At 32.7% G+C, this 13690-nt stretch overlaps 2 protein-coding genes across 3 annotated transcripts; one reads left to right on the top strand and one right to left on the bottom strand.

The window, feature by feature from the left end:
- The first annotated feature begins 115 nt into the window (after positions 1 to 115).
- Positions 116 to 13617, top strand: LOC120115387. 2 transcript variants are annotated; one of them, XR_005515475.1, is made up of 6 exons: positions 116 to 127; positions 10889 to 10992; positions 12030 to 12116; positions 12248 to 12294; positions 13162 to 13275; positions 13571 to 13617. XR_005515475.1 is itself a non-coding variant. In XM_039136115.1 (5 exons), the coding sequence occupies exons 2-5, from the start codon at positions 10911 to 10913 to the stop codon at positions 13177 to 13179; spliced, it is 234 nt and encodes a 77-aa protein (XP_038992046.1). In that variant the 5' UTR covers positions 116 to 127; positions 10889 to 10910; the 3' UTR covers positions 13180 to 13386. The 2 variants fall into 2 exon arrangements, 1 of the variants encoding a protein (XP_038992046.1); XM_039136115.1 differs by lacking the exon at positions 13571 to 13617 and having other exon boundaries at positions 13162 to 13386.
- On the bottom strand, positions 3731 to 8241 carry LOC120115378 (bifunctional 3-dehydroquinate dehydratase/shikimate dehydrogenase, chloroplastic-like). The gene is made up of 11 exons (XM_039136107.1): positions 8153 to 8241; positions 7789 to 8027; positions 7399 to 7504; positions 6409 to 6627; positions 5620 to 5966; positions 5139 to 5202; positions 4878 to 4986; positions 4652 to 4795; positions 4383 to 4531; positions 4054 to 4216; positions 3731 to 3954 (listed from the first exon to the last, which is right to left on the bottom strand). The coding sequence occupies exons 1-11, from the start codon at positions 8192 to 8194 to the stop codon at positions 3914 to 3916; spliced, it is 1623 nt and encodes a 540-aa protein (XP_038992038.1). The 5' UTR covers positions 8195 to 8241; the 3' UTR covers positions 3731 to 3913.
- Positions 13618 to 13690: the final 73 nt, after the last annotated feature.

Raw genomic sequence — 13690 nt, 5'->3', positions numbered from 1 at the left:
CTTCCACCATACACGATGCTGACGGCTCGCTTGGCGGCTAGTATTATTGAAGAGGTTGATCAAGCCAATTGTAGATTCCTATGGGGCAGTAGTGAAGGATTCAACAAAGGTTAGTGAGTTTATAAATGTTGATAGACTATGGAATTTGAATAAAATTTTTACGCAACTGTCCATGGAAGTGGCGAGCAAAATAATGGGATACTCGATACCGAAATTCTCTTCCATGCAAGATTATTATTGCTGGAAATATTCTGCCAACGGAATTTTTACGACTCGATCAGCTTATATTGCACTTATTTATGAGGATAACAGAGAGGTGAATGTGAACTTATCTTGGATGTGGAGGCTGCTAATCCCAACTAGATGGAGAACTTTTGTTTAGTTAGTTTGGTGTGACAAACTGATTACCAATTCTCGACGGGCTACGTGGGGGTTGCTTACTCGGCTGGTTGCACCATATGCGGTTGTCCGGTGGAGAATTTAAGCCATGTTTTAAAGGATTGCATCATGGCACGTATCATCTGGCGTCGTTGCATCTCCAACACCATGCAGGGAACTTTTTTTTCTCAAGATATTAGAACTTGACTATTAGACAATCTTGATATTGTGAAGCACTCTAAAGAGTCGATTATACAATCTGTTGTTACCATTTGGAGATTATGGACTATGTGGTGCAAAAGGATCTTTGAACAAGATGATAACGATTCTGATGGTATCATGCTTTGGCGCAATATTATCTCGACAACGAAGGATATTTTGTTGGCTTTTAAGGAACCTACTCCGAAGCCAAATACTCACACTCAAGTGGTGTGGCTACCTCCTACGAATGAAAGGCTTACATTGAATACAGATGGTGCAAGCCAAGGAAGTCGGGGCATATCAGCTGCGGGTGGTATTTTGAGAAACACATTTGGTGGTAGGTTTTGGGGTTCTCGGCACATTTGGGTATCTATTCGAGTGTGACGGCTAAACTACATGCTATAAAAATTGGACTATCGATCGTACGGGAGTATGGTTATAAGAATTGCCTCTAATTATATGAACTTTCTCTTGCAAATCTCTATACGGACTTGACATCCTATGGATAGCCCATTGCAAGTATTTTATCTTTTTAATTAAGATGGCAGTTATATTTATATTAGGTTCAAAATTTCTTTATTTAAGTTATTATAATTCAAAGATAAATATTTTTAATTTTAAGTGGGTGAACACTAAAATAAAATATTATGTAGCAATATTTTTTTTGTTTATACAAAACTCAATGATTCAAATAAGTAGAATATTTAGTTTGCATATATTTGATTATTAAAAATATTTGGTTTAATTTTATTATCATTTTAAAAAAATTAATATATATATATATATAGACAGACATTATACATTAAATTTAAATAAAAAGAATCAAACTATTTTTTAAACTAATACCAGTAATTTCTTTTATTTAATAATGAAAAATAAAAAATCATAAAAGTCTACAGAAATAAAAATAGACTAATCAGTATTATTAACGGTGAATAATAAACATCAACAAAACAAATATGAAATATATATAACATTAATGATAGTTGATTAGCAAATATAAAAAACTAGATAAATGAAGATTAAAAATAGTTTAGGATTAAAATTATTTTATTAATTTAAGAAATATAAACATCATTTTATGTTGTTGACTTAACGAAAATGAATTAAAATGTAAAATAAATAAATTAATTAATCTAAAATTAAAATTAAAAAAGGTTAGGTAAGGTGTTAGGGGTGTTTCAAAAACTCCTACTTGTCGACTTGTCGATAGGGATGGGCATGGGTCGGGTTTTTGATCAACATGATCTGACCTGAAAATTTTATACCTCCACCCGAAACTCGACTTGACCCGAGTTTAGAGTAATTTCACTTGACCCGACTTTTGAGATAAAACCTAACTCTAACCCTACCCGACCCGAAAATAATATAAAATTATTTTTCTTCATGAATAGAGACTTAATTGAAAAAAAATATAAAGAGGGATATTCTTGCAGTTACCCCAAAATATATAAAGTATTTTTATATTATTTTTAGGTAGATTCGGGTCAATTTGTTTCACCAAAAACCCGAACTCCACCCGACCCAAACATAATTTCTAAAAAACCTGACTTGAACCCAAATTTTTTTTAAAAAATACCCGACCCGATCGAGTCGGATTGAGTCAGAACTTGTTGGGTTCGAGTCTCGTGCCCATCCTTACTCGTCCACCAGGTTAAAAATATTGAATATTTATAATAAAAATACTCAATTTCGTGGGCTGAATATCCGACCCATTATTTTTGTTGGGTTTCTGGGTCGAACTCAACTCATAAAATATCTTTTAACCTAATATCTATGATTCAGTACTCGGTTTCTTATATATTTTTAATTTTTATTTTTATATTATATTAGATTTTTTTATTCTTAATTACCAAATTATTTCATCCTAACACTCTAAGTTTCTAATTTCTTAAATTATTTCACTCTAACATTCTAATTTATTAATTTCTTAAATTGATAAACTAACACAATTGAACGAACGTAAATGAACACAAATGAACAAACATAAATAAACGTAAACGAACATACATAAAATTAGTTGGGTTTATATTTGAGAATAGTTTTTTCTTTCCAAATAATTTTAGGATTTATATTTTCTTTAATTGATTTGAGTATTTTTATTTGGGTTTAAAATTAATTAGATTTTAAAATAATAATGAGTTTAAGGTTAAAATTTATTAGGTCTTAATATTTCAAACGGGTTTGGAGATTGGATATAAAATAAACGAACGAATAATTGAACGTTCACGAATATAAATGAAATTACAAGTACTTTGATTTTGTTCGTTCATTTAATAAAACAAACATAAAATCTTATACATATTTATTCGTTTAATAAATAAACGAACATAAATAAACTTTTCACTGATCAAAACAAATTTGCCACGTTAAATAAGTTAAATATGATCAACACAAAATACACTAATTATTTTTATGGGCCAATTAGACCCAAAAGTAAATCAGCTTTTTGACTTTTAAATCGAAAAAGGTGGAAAAGTAAAGTTTCAAGAATCGAACTCGAAACCTCTCGCACCCAAAGCGAGAATCATACCACTAGGCCAAACACCCTTAATGTTTGCGCAGTACATTATCAAATATATTATTTAATGTAAACTTGACCATTATCGAAATTACAAGTAAAATTTTACTATAAAAAACACCCAAGTCATTATCAAGGAAAAGAAATACATTCTGCATTTACATCCTCAAAAGAGAGTCAAGCTGCTTCGGCTAAGTGTGTCACCAAGTGCATGAACTTATAACTTCCACAAACTGGTTGTTACCATTTTGACACATAAGATCCATACAAAAATACTCCATCTAAGTGTGTCACCAAGTGCATGAACTTACCAAGTATTGTCTGCTTCGGCTCATTAGAGCTGGACTAATACAGTCCACACCAATCTTCAAGGATTTGTTTAGTTTTGCATATTTGGCCTCACGGCTCATGCTTTTGCCCCTAGAAGACACCTCATAAGTTGAAGGTGACATTAACACTCGTACAAAAACTAGCAGTATATATCCAATGTGGAATCAATGGCTCTTCTCTTGGACCATAACTTCTTTACTTAGTAGCACAGAAGAAAAGAATTCAAGAATTTGCTCTAAAGTTATTTCTCAAATTTTAATAACTAAATATTTTCAACAATAACTCTTTACGTCGTTTTATCAGAAATCCAAAAATATTCATCACCCTCAGTTGATACTGAATTAGAAATAAAAATACATCAAGCTGGAGATTATTGAAAAGCATTACAAGTTCTTACAAACACTGTTATTTTGATGCACTTTCCCCAAATGAATAGTAGTAACACAAACCAACGATTGACGGCAGATCCGATATTCAAGCTTGTTAGTACTTGGACATGGTTCTCTGAAATTGCTCCTTGGGTGCTGTGGGTTGGGACAGTGAAAGAATAAAGGGAAATGCATTTATGAACTGAAACAAATCAGAGTCGAGCCGTTTGAAAAGGCGGTAAGATGGTATGTTACCTGGCAAACCAGTGAACCGCTCGTACTGTCCGTAGGCTTGCCTGATGAACATCTCCAATCCAGAAACGATTGTGGCTCCAGTTTCCTCAGCTTCTCTCAAGAGTCGGGTTATTTTCGGGGTGTAAACGGCGTCAAAAACCAGTGAATAGTATTTCAAAGCATCCTGCAATAACAGAAAAAAGTTATTTCTCTCATAGTTGCGTGTCCATGTGAGGATGAACACTATGGGCTCCTGTTTCTCTGTTGCAGGAGTTAGAAAACATGTTAAAGCAGCCTTGGAAAATGTTCGAATTAGGATGTGCTATTCACAAGATGAAAAAATGGCAAACCTTGGGTATTGGTGTTTCATCGATTTTAGGTTGCATTCCAATGGATGTTGTGTTGGCCAGAATCATGTCGTCCTGTGGGTGGAAGTGAGCTAAATCATCAAGAGACAAAGCATCTCCTCCGACTACATTGGCAAGCTCTCGAGCTCGTTCTTAAAGTTAAAATGAACAATAAATCTCAAGTTATCACCAAAGTAAATTGAGGAAAAATAAAGCAAATTGAGGAAAAATAAAACAAAAGTCAACTCTTTTTGTTAGAATGAACACTGTACCATAGGTTCGATTGGCAATAACAACTCTCGCTCCTTTTTGTTTTGCACCATAAGCAAGTGCCTTCCCAGCACCACCGGCACCAATAACTACAAACAGCTTACCGGCTAACGGCGAACCGGTGATACTGCTTATGTTATATCTAGCTGTCAAGAAATAATGGGGTTTTAAGAACATTGGACAAACAAATCAACTGAAACATACATTGCTTACAAACTAGCAACAAACCTCGTAGTCCATCCTCAATAGCAGAAATAGCACCAATATAGTCTGTGTTATAACCGAACAACTTCCCATCTATTTGACTCCTTACAATGCAATTAACAGCTCCTATGGACTGCGATATTTAATCAAAGACAGATTGATCATGCACACTTTTCACTCAAAGAAAATGCTCATCACCAAAGAAGTTGAATAATCACAAAGTTCATAGTTGTGGATGGCGATATTACTGTTGCTAGATAAAATAAAATAAAAAAACATAAATACCTTAGCAATCGGATCTACCTCGTCACAGCACTTCAGCGCAGCCTCCTTGTGAGGAATTGTACAGCTGCATGTGAGCAACAAAAATAAATCATCTTGCAACAAAATGATATATGATACCAATATAAGAAGCGTAATAGTAGGCTAAAAGCCAAAAACTATGTTACTAGGACTCAGAATGCCAAATACAATGGATATGTTAGATTTTTCCAAGTTTTTCCAAGTACTTGGATAGCCCTTGGAAAATTGGATACCCATATGCGTCTAATGTGAACGCTTCAAGAAAAATGAAGAATTGGAGCTACAAAGTAAACCACATACTAAATTATACTAGATGAATCCTTTTGCAGCTCTAACCAGTAACCTGCACTACATGTTTAACTAATCTAGAGACTAAAGCTAGTTAAAACTGGCACAATAGTGATTACGTGAATATAAAGAAGTTTATGTATCAGAAATGAAAATTTCCGACATAGGAATGAACCTGAATCCGGCAAAATCAGTGGATGAGTATGTTCCAAGATACTTTGCTAAGTCATCCACTAGTAAGTGAACATAGACTCCATTGACACCAGCTGCTTTGAATGCTTCATTGAAGAGCATGGGTGATTTGCTATGACCAACAGGCTTCCCAATAATTCCGTACACTTTCGTATCCGGACCTAACTGCCTGAAATTGTATAGATTCAACAGGTCATTGATAGTTGGTTGACCAGGTGCTGAAATAACTCCCGGCTCTAGAGTTCCGAAAGTAAGATAACCACCGAATTTTGCGCAGAGAATCCGTGAAATCAACCCTCTCTCACCCATGACAAGTCCAATTATAGGAACCTGAAATATTCAGGAACAAATCAAACTGATCAATTTAACCATGCAAATAATCTTCGATGCATAAGTGGTCCAACGAGACTAAAGAAAACAACAAATTCGGTACTCCAATGCAGTAAAACAAATTTGATAAAGCATTTTGTTTCCTTTTTCTTTTGGTAAATTTCACCGATGTCTAGTTCGGATAATGGAAATGACCCTTTCAGACTTTCAGTCACTCACTCATCAGTATCAAAAAGTTTTAGCATAGATTATCAAACACTTTACATAAACACTACCGCTGCTGCCACAACTTGGTTTTCTAATTCCAACACTGCATTAACCAAATAATAATCTACTGAAGAATGCAAATCTAAAAGCTCTCTTAAACTTTACCCAAGACATATTCAGCAAAATTTAACGATTTTAACAAACAAGATGTTTTAAACAAGTCAATGATTCTTACATGAGAATGCACAGTTATCTGAAAAACCCGTGCAACATCAGTGATATCAACGGCTGTTGTCGCGATCTTCACTATATCGGCTCCCGTAGATTGTATTTTCGCAACAAGGTTGCCAAGCTCCTCAACAGATGGAGTGTTCTCATAATTGTGAGAAGAAACTATAATTTTGAACTTTTCAGGTTTCTTTCCATTGATGGATTTTATGAATTCATGAGCAACCTTGAAAAAGCAGCAATTTGCATTACTATAAGCGTACAGTTTACACACAAAAAAATGATATAAAAAGTTGTCAAGTTTCAATCGAGAGCTTTGTTACTTCGACTCTTCATTTTTCTTAAAAGTTAAAAGTGCTTGTATCTGATGTATGTCCAGACATAGGTATAAGGATATGAACCTCCAAATGAATAGAAATACTTGAAAATTTTGAACATGATCATACATTCTTGTATTCGACACTCACACCAAGTCCATGTAACATTGATCAAAACAGAAAGAAACAAGCATCATACAATTTGAATCCACTCTACTAAGTTCAGTAAGCTTACTGTTTACAGACAAAAAAATTAGATACAGAAGATGGGATGTTTCGACCAAAAGATATATTACTTTGACTCTTCATTTTCTTTCGAACTATCCATGTTCAATTCATATCTGGATATGTGTAAGGAGAAATGACCCTTTAAAAACTTGAAAAAACTAATCATACATGTGTGGAGCATACACTCATATCCAAAACTCACAGCGGCAGTACGAGCATTATTAATCAAAATGAAGAAACAAGCAGTATGTGTTTCTCTTAAAGAATACATGTACAATGCATATCTGGACACAGGTACTAGAGATATGACCCCTGGAATATATGAAAAAACTTGAACAAAATCTTAACACATCCATGTCGGACACCTACACCGTATGCACACTCGAGTCCGAGTAACATTGATGAAAGTGCACAAAACAAACACAATGCAAATCAAGTTCTCTGAAGCAAACCTTAAGCTCAACATCAATGTAATCAGCTCCTAACTCCATGGCTAATTGAAGAACATCTAATCTCTCTTTCTCATCACCATCATACATGCCACCTTCCCATACTGGTCTGCAGCACAAGTTTACAAGTTAAACAACTTAGAACAAGCTTGAAAGATCCATCAATGGAAAAATTTATAAAAAAGACTCAAACATGAGCGATCAGGGAAATCCAAGAAAATAAGAGAATTAGAATAGCACCCATTAAAACTTGCATCAAACAAAAGAAAAAAAACAAAACTTGAAATATGTTTGTGAAGGAGCTTGCAAGGTCCATCAATGGCAGAATTTATGAATCCCCATAAAATAAAATAAAATAAATACACATTTAAACTTGAATCAAAATATTGAAACCTGTAGGTGAAGAGGGTTGGTAAAGGAGATTGTTTGATTAAAACTTTGAGGTCTTCAAAAGGGTTGAAATTCTTGAGACTGTCCAACCTAATTTCCACAAGATCGGCAGTGGAAGCTTCAGCTTTAACCATGTCAGCCACCATCTTATCAATGTCATCCGCCATTATTGGAACACAAATCAGCGAGGGATTCTTCCTCGTATCACTTCCAATCCCCTCCATTTTCAAACCAGAAACAACCTATCGAATTGAAACCAAAAAAAAAAAAACACACAAACAAACAAACAATTAAACAAATTTTCAGCAGCTGATAAATTTAGCAAAGAATCTGAAAAATATAAAATCAAAAAGTAGAGAAGATTTACCAAAGGGTTGACAGTATCCATTTTTGGTGGAGCCGTGAGCATGAAAAGTCGAAGAAAAAGTTAGGCAGTTTGGTGAGGTGTAGGGGATATTGTTGGATGAACTTTACACCTGGGATCCATAATTGGTTTTTCATATAAAGTAACTTTTAATACCTTAAACTTTGTAATCTTTTAAAATTGGTCCTTAAATTTGTATTTTTTTCTTATTTTAATTTTTTGTGTTGTGCTACAATTTTAGTGTACAACATCATTACTGATTAAAAGGAGTGTTATAGTTGAATTTATTAATTAGTTTTACGGTTTAATATAAAAAAACCTTTGTATTTTTCTATATTTCTTTCTTCAAATTGTACCGTCACGGCATCATATATCATCTGTCATTGTCTCATTGTTGAAGCCCACCCATCATTTGTCAGATTTTACTTTCGACTTGTAGACAGTTAAATAGGAATTTAGGGTTTTGGGATTTAGAAACAATGATTTTTGTGAATTGTGTGTTATTTTGTGCAAAATAGAAAAGTTTATTTTTAAATTAAAAAATCGAAATTTACCAAAATATGACTTGTGTCACTTAACGGGCTTTTTAACTGTATTTACGGCCGAGGCACCTCAAGTGATAACATTTGTAATGTTTGTAACGTTAGACACATGGATTGACTGAAAAACGTTTAAGCCTCACTTTGAAAAAACCAATTTAGTTTAGCACTTTTTATACTAAATCTAGTTTTTAGTGATAAAAATAAATATTTTTTAAAAAGTATTGAATTTAAATAATTGTGTATGCAGTGTATGTTGTCTATCATAATTAAAATTATTTAATCAATAAAATTAAATATATAAAATTTAAATTTATATCAAAGTTTGAAATATCTTTTATTTATTTCGGGTCAATTTAATTTGGCTCGATAAATTATTTAATTAATAAAATTATTTTTTATATATACTTTATATACACGTATTACTGTTTTTTTTCTGAAACTTTTAAATTGTAAATGCACTTTATTTCAGTTTTTTATTTGGATTATCGAATTATTAGGACAACAAAAAAACCATTATTTTATCATTTTATAAGGGATTAATGTCATAAATGGTAGTTGTATTTATGGAATGTTTAATATGGTACCTTTGGTTTATAAATATTCCTTTACATTACCTGATGCATTAGTCTATAAATGGGATAATTTATAAATAAAAAAATATCTATTTTGTATTTATTCATTCAAATGGCATCATTTTGACTAAAAGCTACAAAAAAATATATAAATTTTATTAAAAAGTAAGGTATATATTGCATAAACCAAGCTACCGTTAAAGGATTGTTTTATCTTTTGAAGTGTTAGGTTCGAGCACAATGTCTGTAAGGATATATGAATGTTCATTGTCAAATAATTGAGTCTCTTTCGAACATATATTACCCCTCGTATTCACTCCAAACATCAGCACAAGTACGAGCTTGTCAAATAATAACGATGCACGTATATAAATTTTATCTTCAATCACTAAATAAATATATAGTTAGAAGGTTATATCTAAACAATTAATAATACTCGTATATAAATAACGTGAGATTTGAGAATCTTATAATAAAAGTCTACTAATTTTGAATTTGATCGGTTTAAATTTTATTAGACTTATCAAAAGTAATTATTGTCACGTAAAATACTCATGATTTTGATATCTAAAACTATCTTTTTGAGAAACAAATTGTGCATGAGTTGTAGTATTTCGTAAGTCTTCAAAGTTACATGGATGAACCTTTTTGCAGTGCTCTTAACATAATTTAACCGATGTATAAGACTACACTTCGTATTTTATGTTAAGGGTGAATTTATAAAATTTTAGAAGATAAAAACATATCATCGATAAAAATATAAAATTAAAATATAAGAGAATTAAGCGTCTAAAACAAGTTTAGGGAAGCGTCTAACTCTTGAATCACTTTTTGGAAGTGCTTTCATGGAGGAACACAAATAACATGTTTTGTCAAAAATTAACACAAATTGAGATTAGCTCTATGGTTGGGGGTAACTAGAATCTAAGGTCTTAAGTTTGACTTTTTTTAATATTAGATGATAAAATTTATTAAATTATTTTTTAATAATCTAGAGTGATTACAATATAGTATTTATTTAAAATTTTTCTTAGTCATTAACAACGCGCACACACACTATAGACCCAACTATTCGTGCCCAATATCTCTAGGGAGAGCAACACTCCTCTTAATCATTGAATTAGCTTGATGGCTCAATTTACTAGATCATTTTAAATTAAAACTAAATTAATAGAATATATAAGTTTTCCGAATAAAACTATTATTATATCACATCATGTCACCATTTTAGTTAAATCAACTATTAAACCTACTCTTTCAAAAAAAAACAACTATTAAACCTAAGTACCAGAGACTAAAATAGAAACATCGGAATAAATGGGTACCAAACAAGTAGTTTACCTTTTCTTATTCAGCAATGGATTCAACAATGTTATCAATTCCATTTTTAACATTAATAAAACTCTCACACACACTACAAATAATACTATTTTAACTTGAATCACGTAAACAACAAACCACCCATTACCACTAGGACCAATCCTTGGTTCATATTATATATATATATATTCTTTTTTTATAAGAATTAGATGTCTCATTAAAAAACCTATCATATTTACTAGGACACTAGAGGTATTCCAGTAAAAAGCATAAGGGCCTGAAATTTTATTGAAATATAAAAGCAGAAGGTGCTAGCTTTGTCTCTCAATGGTATGCTCACTGGGAAGTAGTAGAATGGCTGTTATGGCTAGGCTTCTTGAAGCAGGAAGCATCTCGCCCTCTATAGCAGGTACACCATGACTACGTGGTATGAAATAATGGAATGTGTATACTTACACCATGTTACTGGGATTCAATTGTGAAAGATAGGGTTTGGTTTATCTTTTCTACATTTTCCCCTGTACTTGGAGATTTCTTGGAGTGAGGATATCCAGGTATGAGTAGGTGTCAGACATGGGTTTGAGAAAAATGAAGAGTTAGATTAACTTGTTTTTTGATATCCAATGTATGATACAAATTTTATTAATTTGCACCCCTTGGTTGCATGGTCAAAACTTGAAATGATGTGGTCTAAGTTTGTGAGCAATTGGTAACTCGGTATTGGTTCCTAGCAGGACGGAACTACACTGTAGCTGGGAGGGGTCCTGGCTCCCCAAAGTTTTGTCCAATGGCAATTTAAGTACCTCTAAGTTTAAGTATCATTCGAATTAAGCATTGCTCCACACAATTCTTAAGTTTAAAAATACTAAATAGATCTCTATTTTTTTTGACCCTAGCTCCGTTCCTGGTTACTAGTCAAATAGTGTTGTAGAACGAAGTGATACATCATACAAGAGTAGTGATGAAAGAAATGTTTCAATTTTGCAACACCTATTGGTATCAATTTTTTCGTGATTGTCATCTTCTGAATGCTCTAAGGTAGATAAATAAATGTTTCATACAACTGGTCTTTCCTTTCATTTTGAGAAACTCTGTAATTATTGCACCAAAGTTGGTGTTAGCCCTTCTCCACCATGAAAAGAGAAGCCGCTACTTTGTTTTTCCATGAATATATCCCACTTTTGATTCATGTACATGATTATTTTTGTTCTTTCTCCCTCTTTCGAGCTTGTGATTATGCATGTGAAACTCTTGATTCACTTTTAACAGAGTTAAAAGGACATAAGCACGCTATCAAATTTATGCCACTTTTGTTAAACTTGACCATTACTGCCTACACTCGGAGGATGTGTAAACTAATTTAGGTCCTATTGTTTCAAACAATTTAGATGATGTGGCCCAATTTGTCAAACATCATGGCATGACATTGTCCTTGACTGTTGGCAGAGGATGTTGTTAATCAAAAATTAGCTGCTCAATACATTTACAGAGAATTACGTGGGGCAGATGAGGCAAATTTACTTGATGAAGAAGGTGATGCTTATGTTCAAAAAAATGTTCATTTTATTGGTCTTTCAGTTTAATAATGTTTCTCTTACACCAAATTATAAGGGGTTATAATGTGTGTTCATTGTTTATGATGGCATGTTTGTTTTCTCTCACAGATATTCATGTCTTTGGTTTGAAGCCTACGACTGATCCTTTACATTTGGTGAGTTTATCTGAGTTACATTTCAGTTCTCTTTGATATCATGTTGTTATTCTCTTTCATGAAAATAGTTGTTTCTGTTTATGCTCTCTTTGATCCATAGCTATGTTATCTTTGCCTATTAATGGCCCACAATATTTGGTTTTGGAATGCTGATGTCTAATCTTAAATAAGAAAGAAATTCAACATTTGAGTTCTGCACAGGGTTTTATAAATGTCTGATTAATTAAATGCCACCAAAACTTTAACTTTTCACATGAGATACTCACCCAGTAGCTTGCCTTTTACATTCTTATTTACCAAATTTTCTTTTAGCCTCCAAAGTGTGTCTAACTTGTTTTTAAGATTGTGTCTTCACCGAGGTAGAAATCTACACTTTATACAGTCAGATTGTTGTTTTTTACGTAAGTTGTTGATGTGTACACCAGTTTTTTGTTTTGTTGCCTAATTGTTTAATATACTTGTGAAGGTATGTTGTATTGCATGTAAGAAGCCGGTCAAGGCCAGTCAATATGTTGCTCATGCAGGTTTGGAGGCATTTTACTTTTGTAATCGATCTTTCCCAATTTTTATCGTTATGATTAACTTAAAAACAGTTGGGCACTTAAAAAGACTTTTGCACATATCTGAATCTTTTTAGTGTCTATTATTTTGATAGGCATTTATCCATGTTTAATGTAATTTCTGTTGTCAATCAAGCATTACTGTTCTCAATGATCTTTCGATAAGCAGTAGGATTAAGCGATTCATAATCTTGTTGTCTACCTTTGGCATTGTTTCTCTAGTTGAGGTAACTATGAATTGTTAAGCGTTGTGTCTGTGATGCTTCACTGAATTGCTTCTTTTTTTTCTCTGTTATGATTTTTCCAGAACTCTGTAGGTCACTAAAAATCACAGAAGAAATTATTTTGGAGCTTGATGGTAGTACAGGCCATAGGAAACCTCCAAGGAAGGAAAGGAAGAAGTCACTAGCTGCTTATGCTAGTATCCAATTTTTTACTTTATTCTTCAATGCGTTTCATTATTTTGCTGGCTTCACTTTTAAGTTTCAATCTTCTTATGTTCATATTGTTACAGTATTGATGTTAGTACTTAGTACTTGAAAAAAAGGAATATCAGAAGTACATAAAAGAGTTTTAGATTTTTTTTCTTTAATGAAAATTCAATTTTTGTTTATCTTGTGTTTTATGTTAATGATGTGTCTTGCCTTTTCGGCTTCATTACAGGAAACTTATATTTCCTTGTTGATTCATATTTCATAGTTCTTAACCTCTCTTAGACCAACCTACACTAGTCAGGGACCAGGAGCGATCCGAAATTATTGATGATGATGATGAGACTACAGCATCTGAATCCCTCATGGATGAGCAAATTGGGATGTCTTCAACTTTAACCATGC

Source organism: Hibiscus syriacus, unplaced genomic scaffold (assembly GCF_006381635.1).
Source record: "Hibiscus syriacus cultivar Baekdansim isolate YM2019G1 unplaced genomic scaffold, ASM638163v2 tig00000778_pilon, whole genome shotgun sequence".
Classification (NCBI taxonomy): domain Eukaryota; kingdom Viridiplantae; phylum Streptophyta; class Magnoliopsida; order Malvales; family Malvaceae; genus Hibiscus; species Hibiscus syriacus.
The sequence above is the reverse complement of the archived record's forward strand: the minus strand, read 5'-3'. Positions and strand labels throughout refer to the sequence as shown.

Excerpts from the sequence above, each read along its gene's own strand:
- LOC120115378 (XM_039136107.1), bottom strand. The coding sequence starts at position 8,194 with ATGCTCACGGCTCCACCAAAAATGGATACTGTCAACCCTTTG. Across the intron at positions 4,987-5,138 it reads AGGTAGATCCGATTGCTAAG|TCCATAGGAGCTGTTAATTG; the intron begins GTATTTATGTTT and ends TAAATATCGCAG. Across the intron at positions 3,955-4,053 it reads GCGGTTCACTGGTTTGCCAG|CACCCAAGGAGCAATTTCAG; the intron begins GTAACATACCAT and ends CCCAACCCACAG.
- LOC120115387 (XM_039136115.1), top strand. The coding sequence starts at position 10,911 with ATGGTATGCTCACTGGGAAGTAGTAGAATGGCTGTTATGGCTAGGCTT. Across the intron at positions 10,993-12,029 it reads CATCTCGCCCTCTATAGCAG|AGGATGTTGTTAATCAAAAA; the intron begins GTACACCATGAC and ends GACTGTTGGCAG. Across the intron at positions 12,117-12,247 it reads AAATTTACTTGATGAAGAAG|ATATTCATGTCTTTGGTTTG; the intron begins GTGATGCTTATG and ends TTTCTCTCACAG.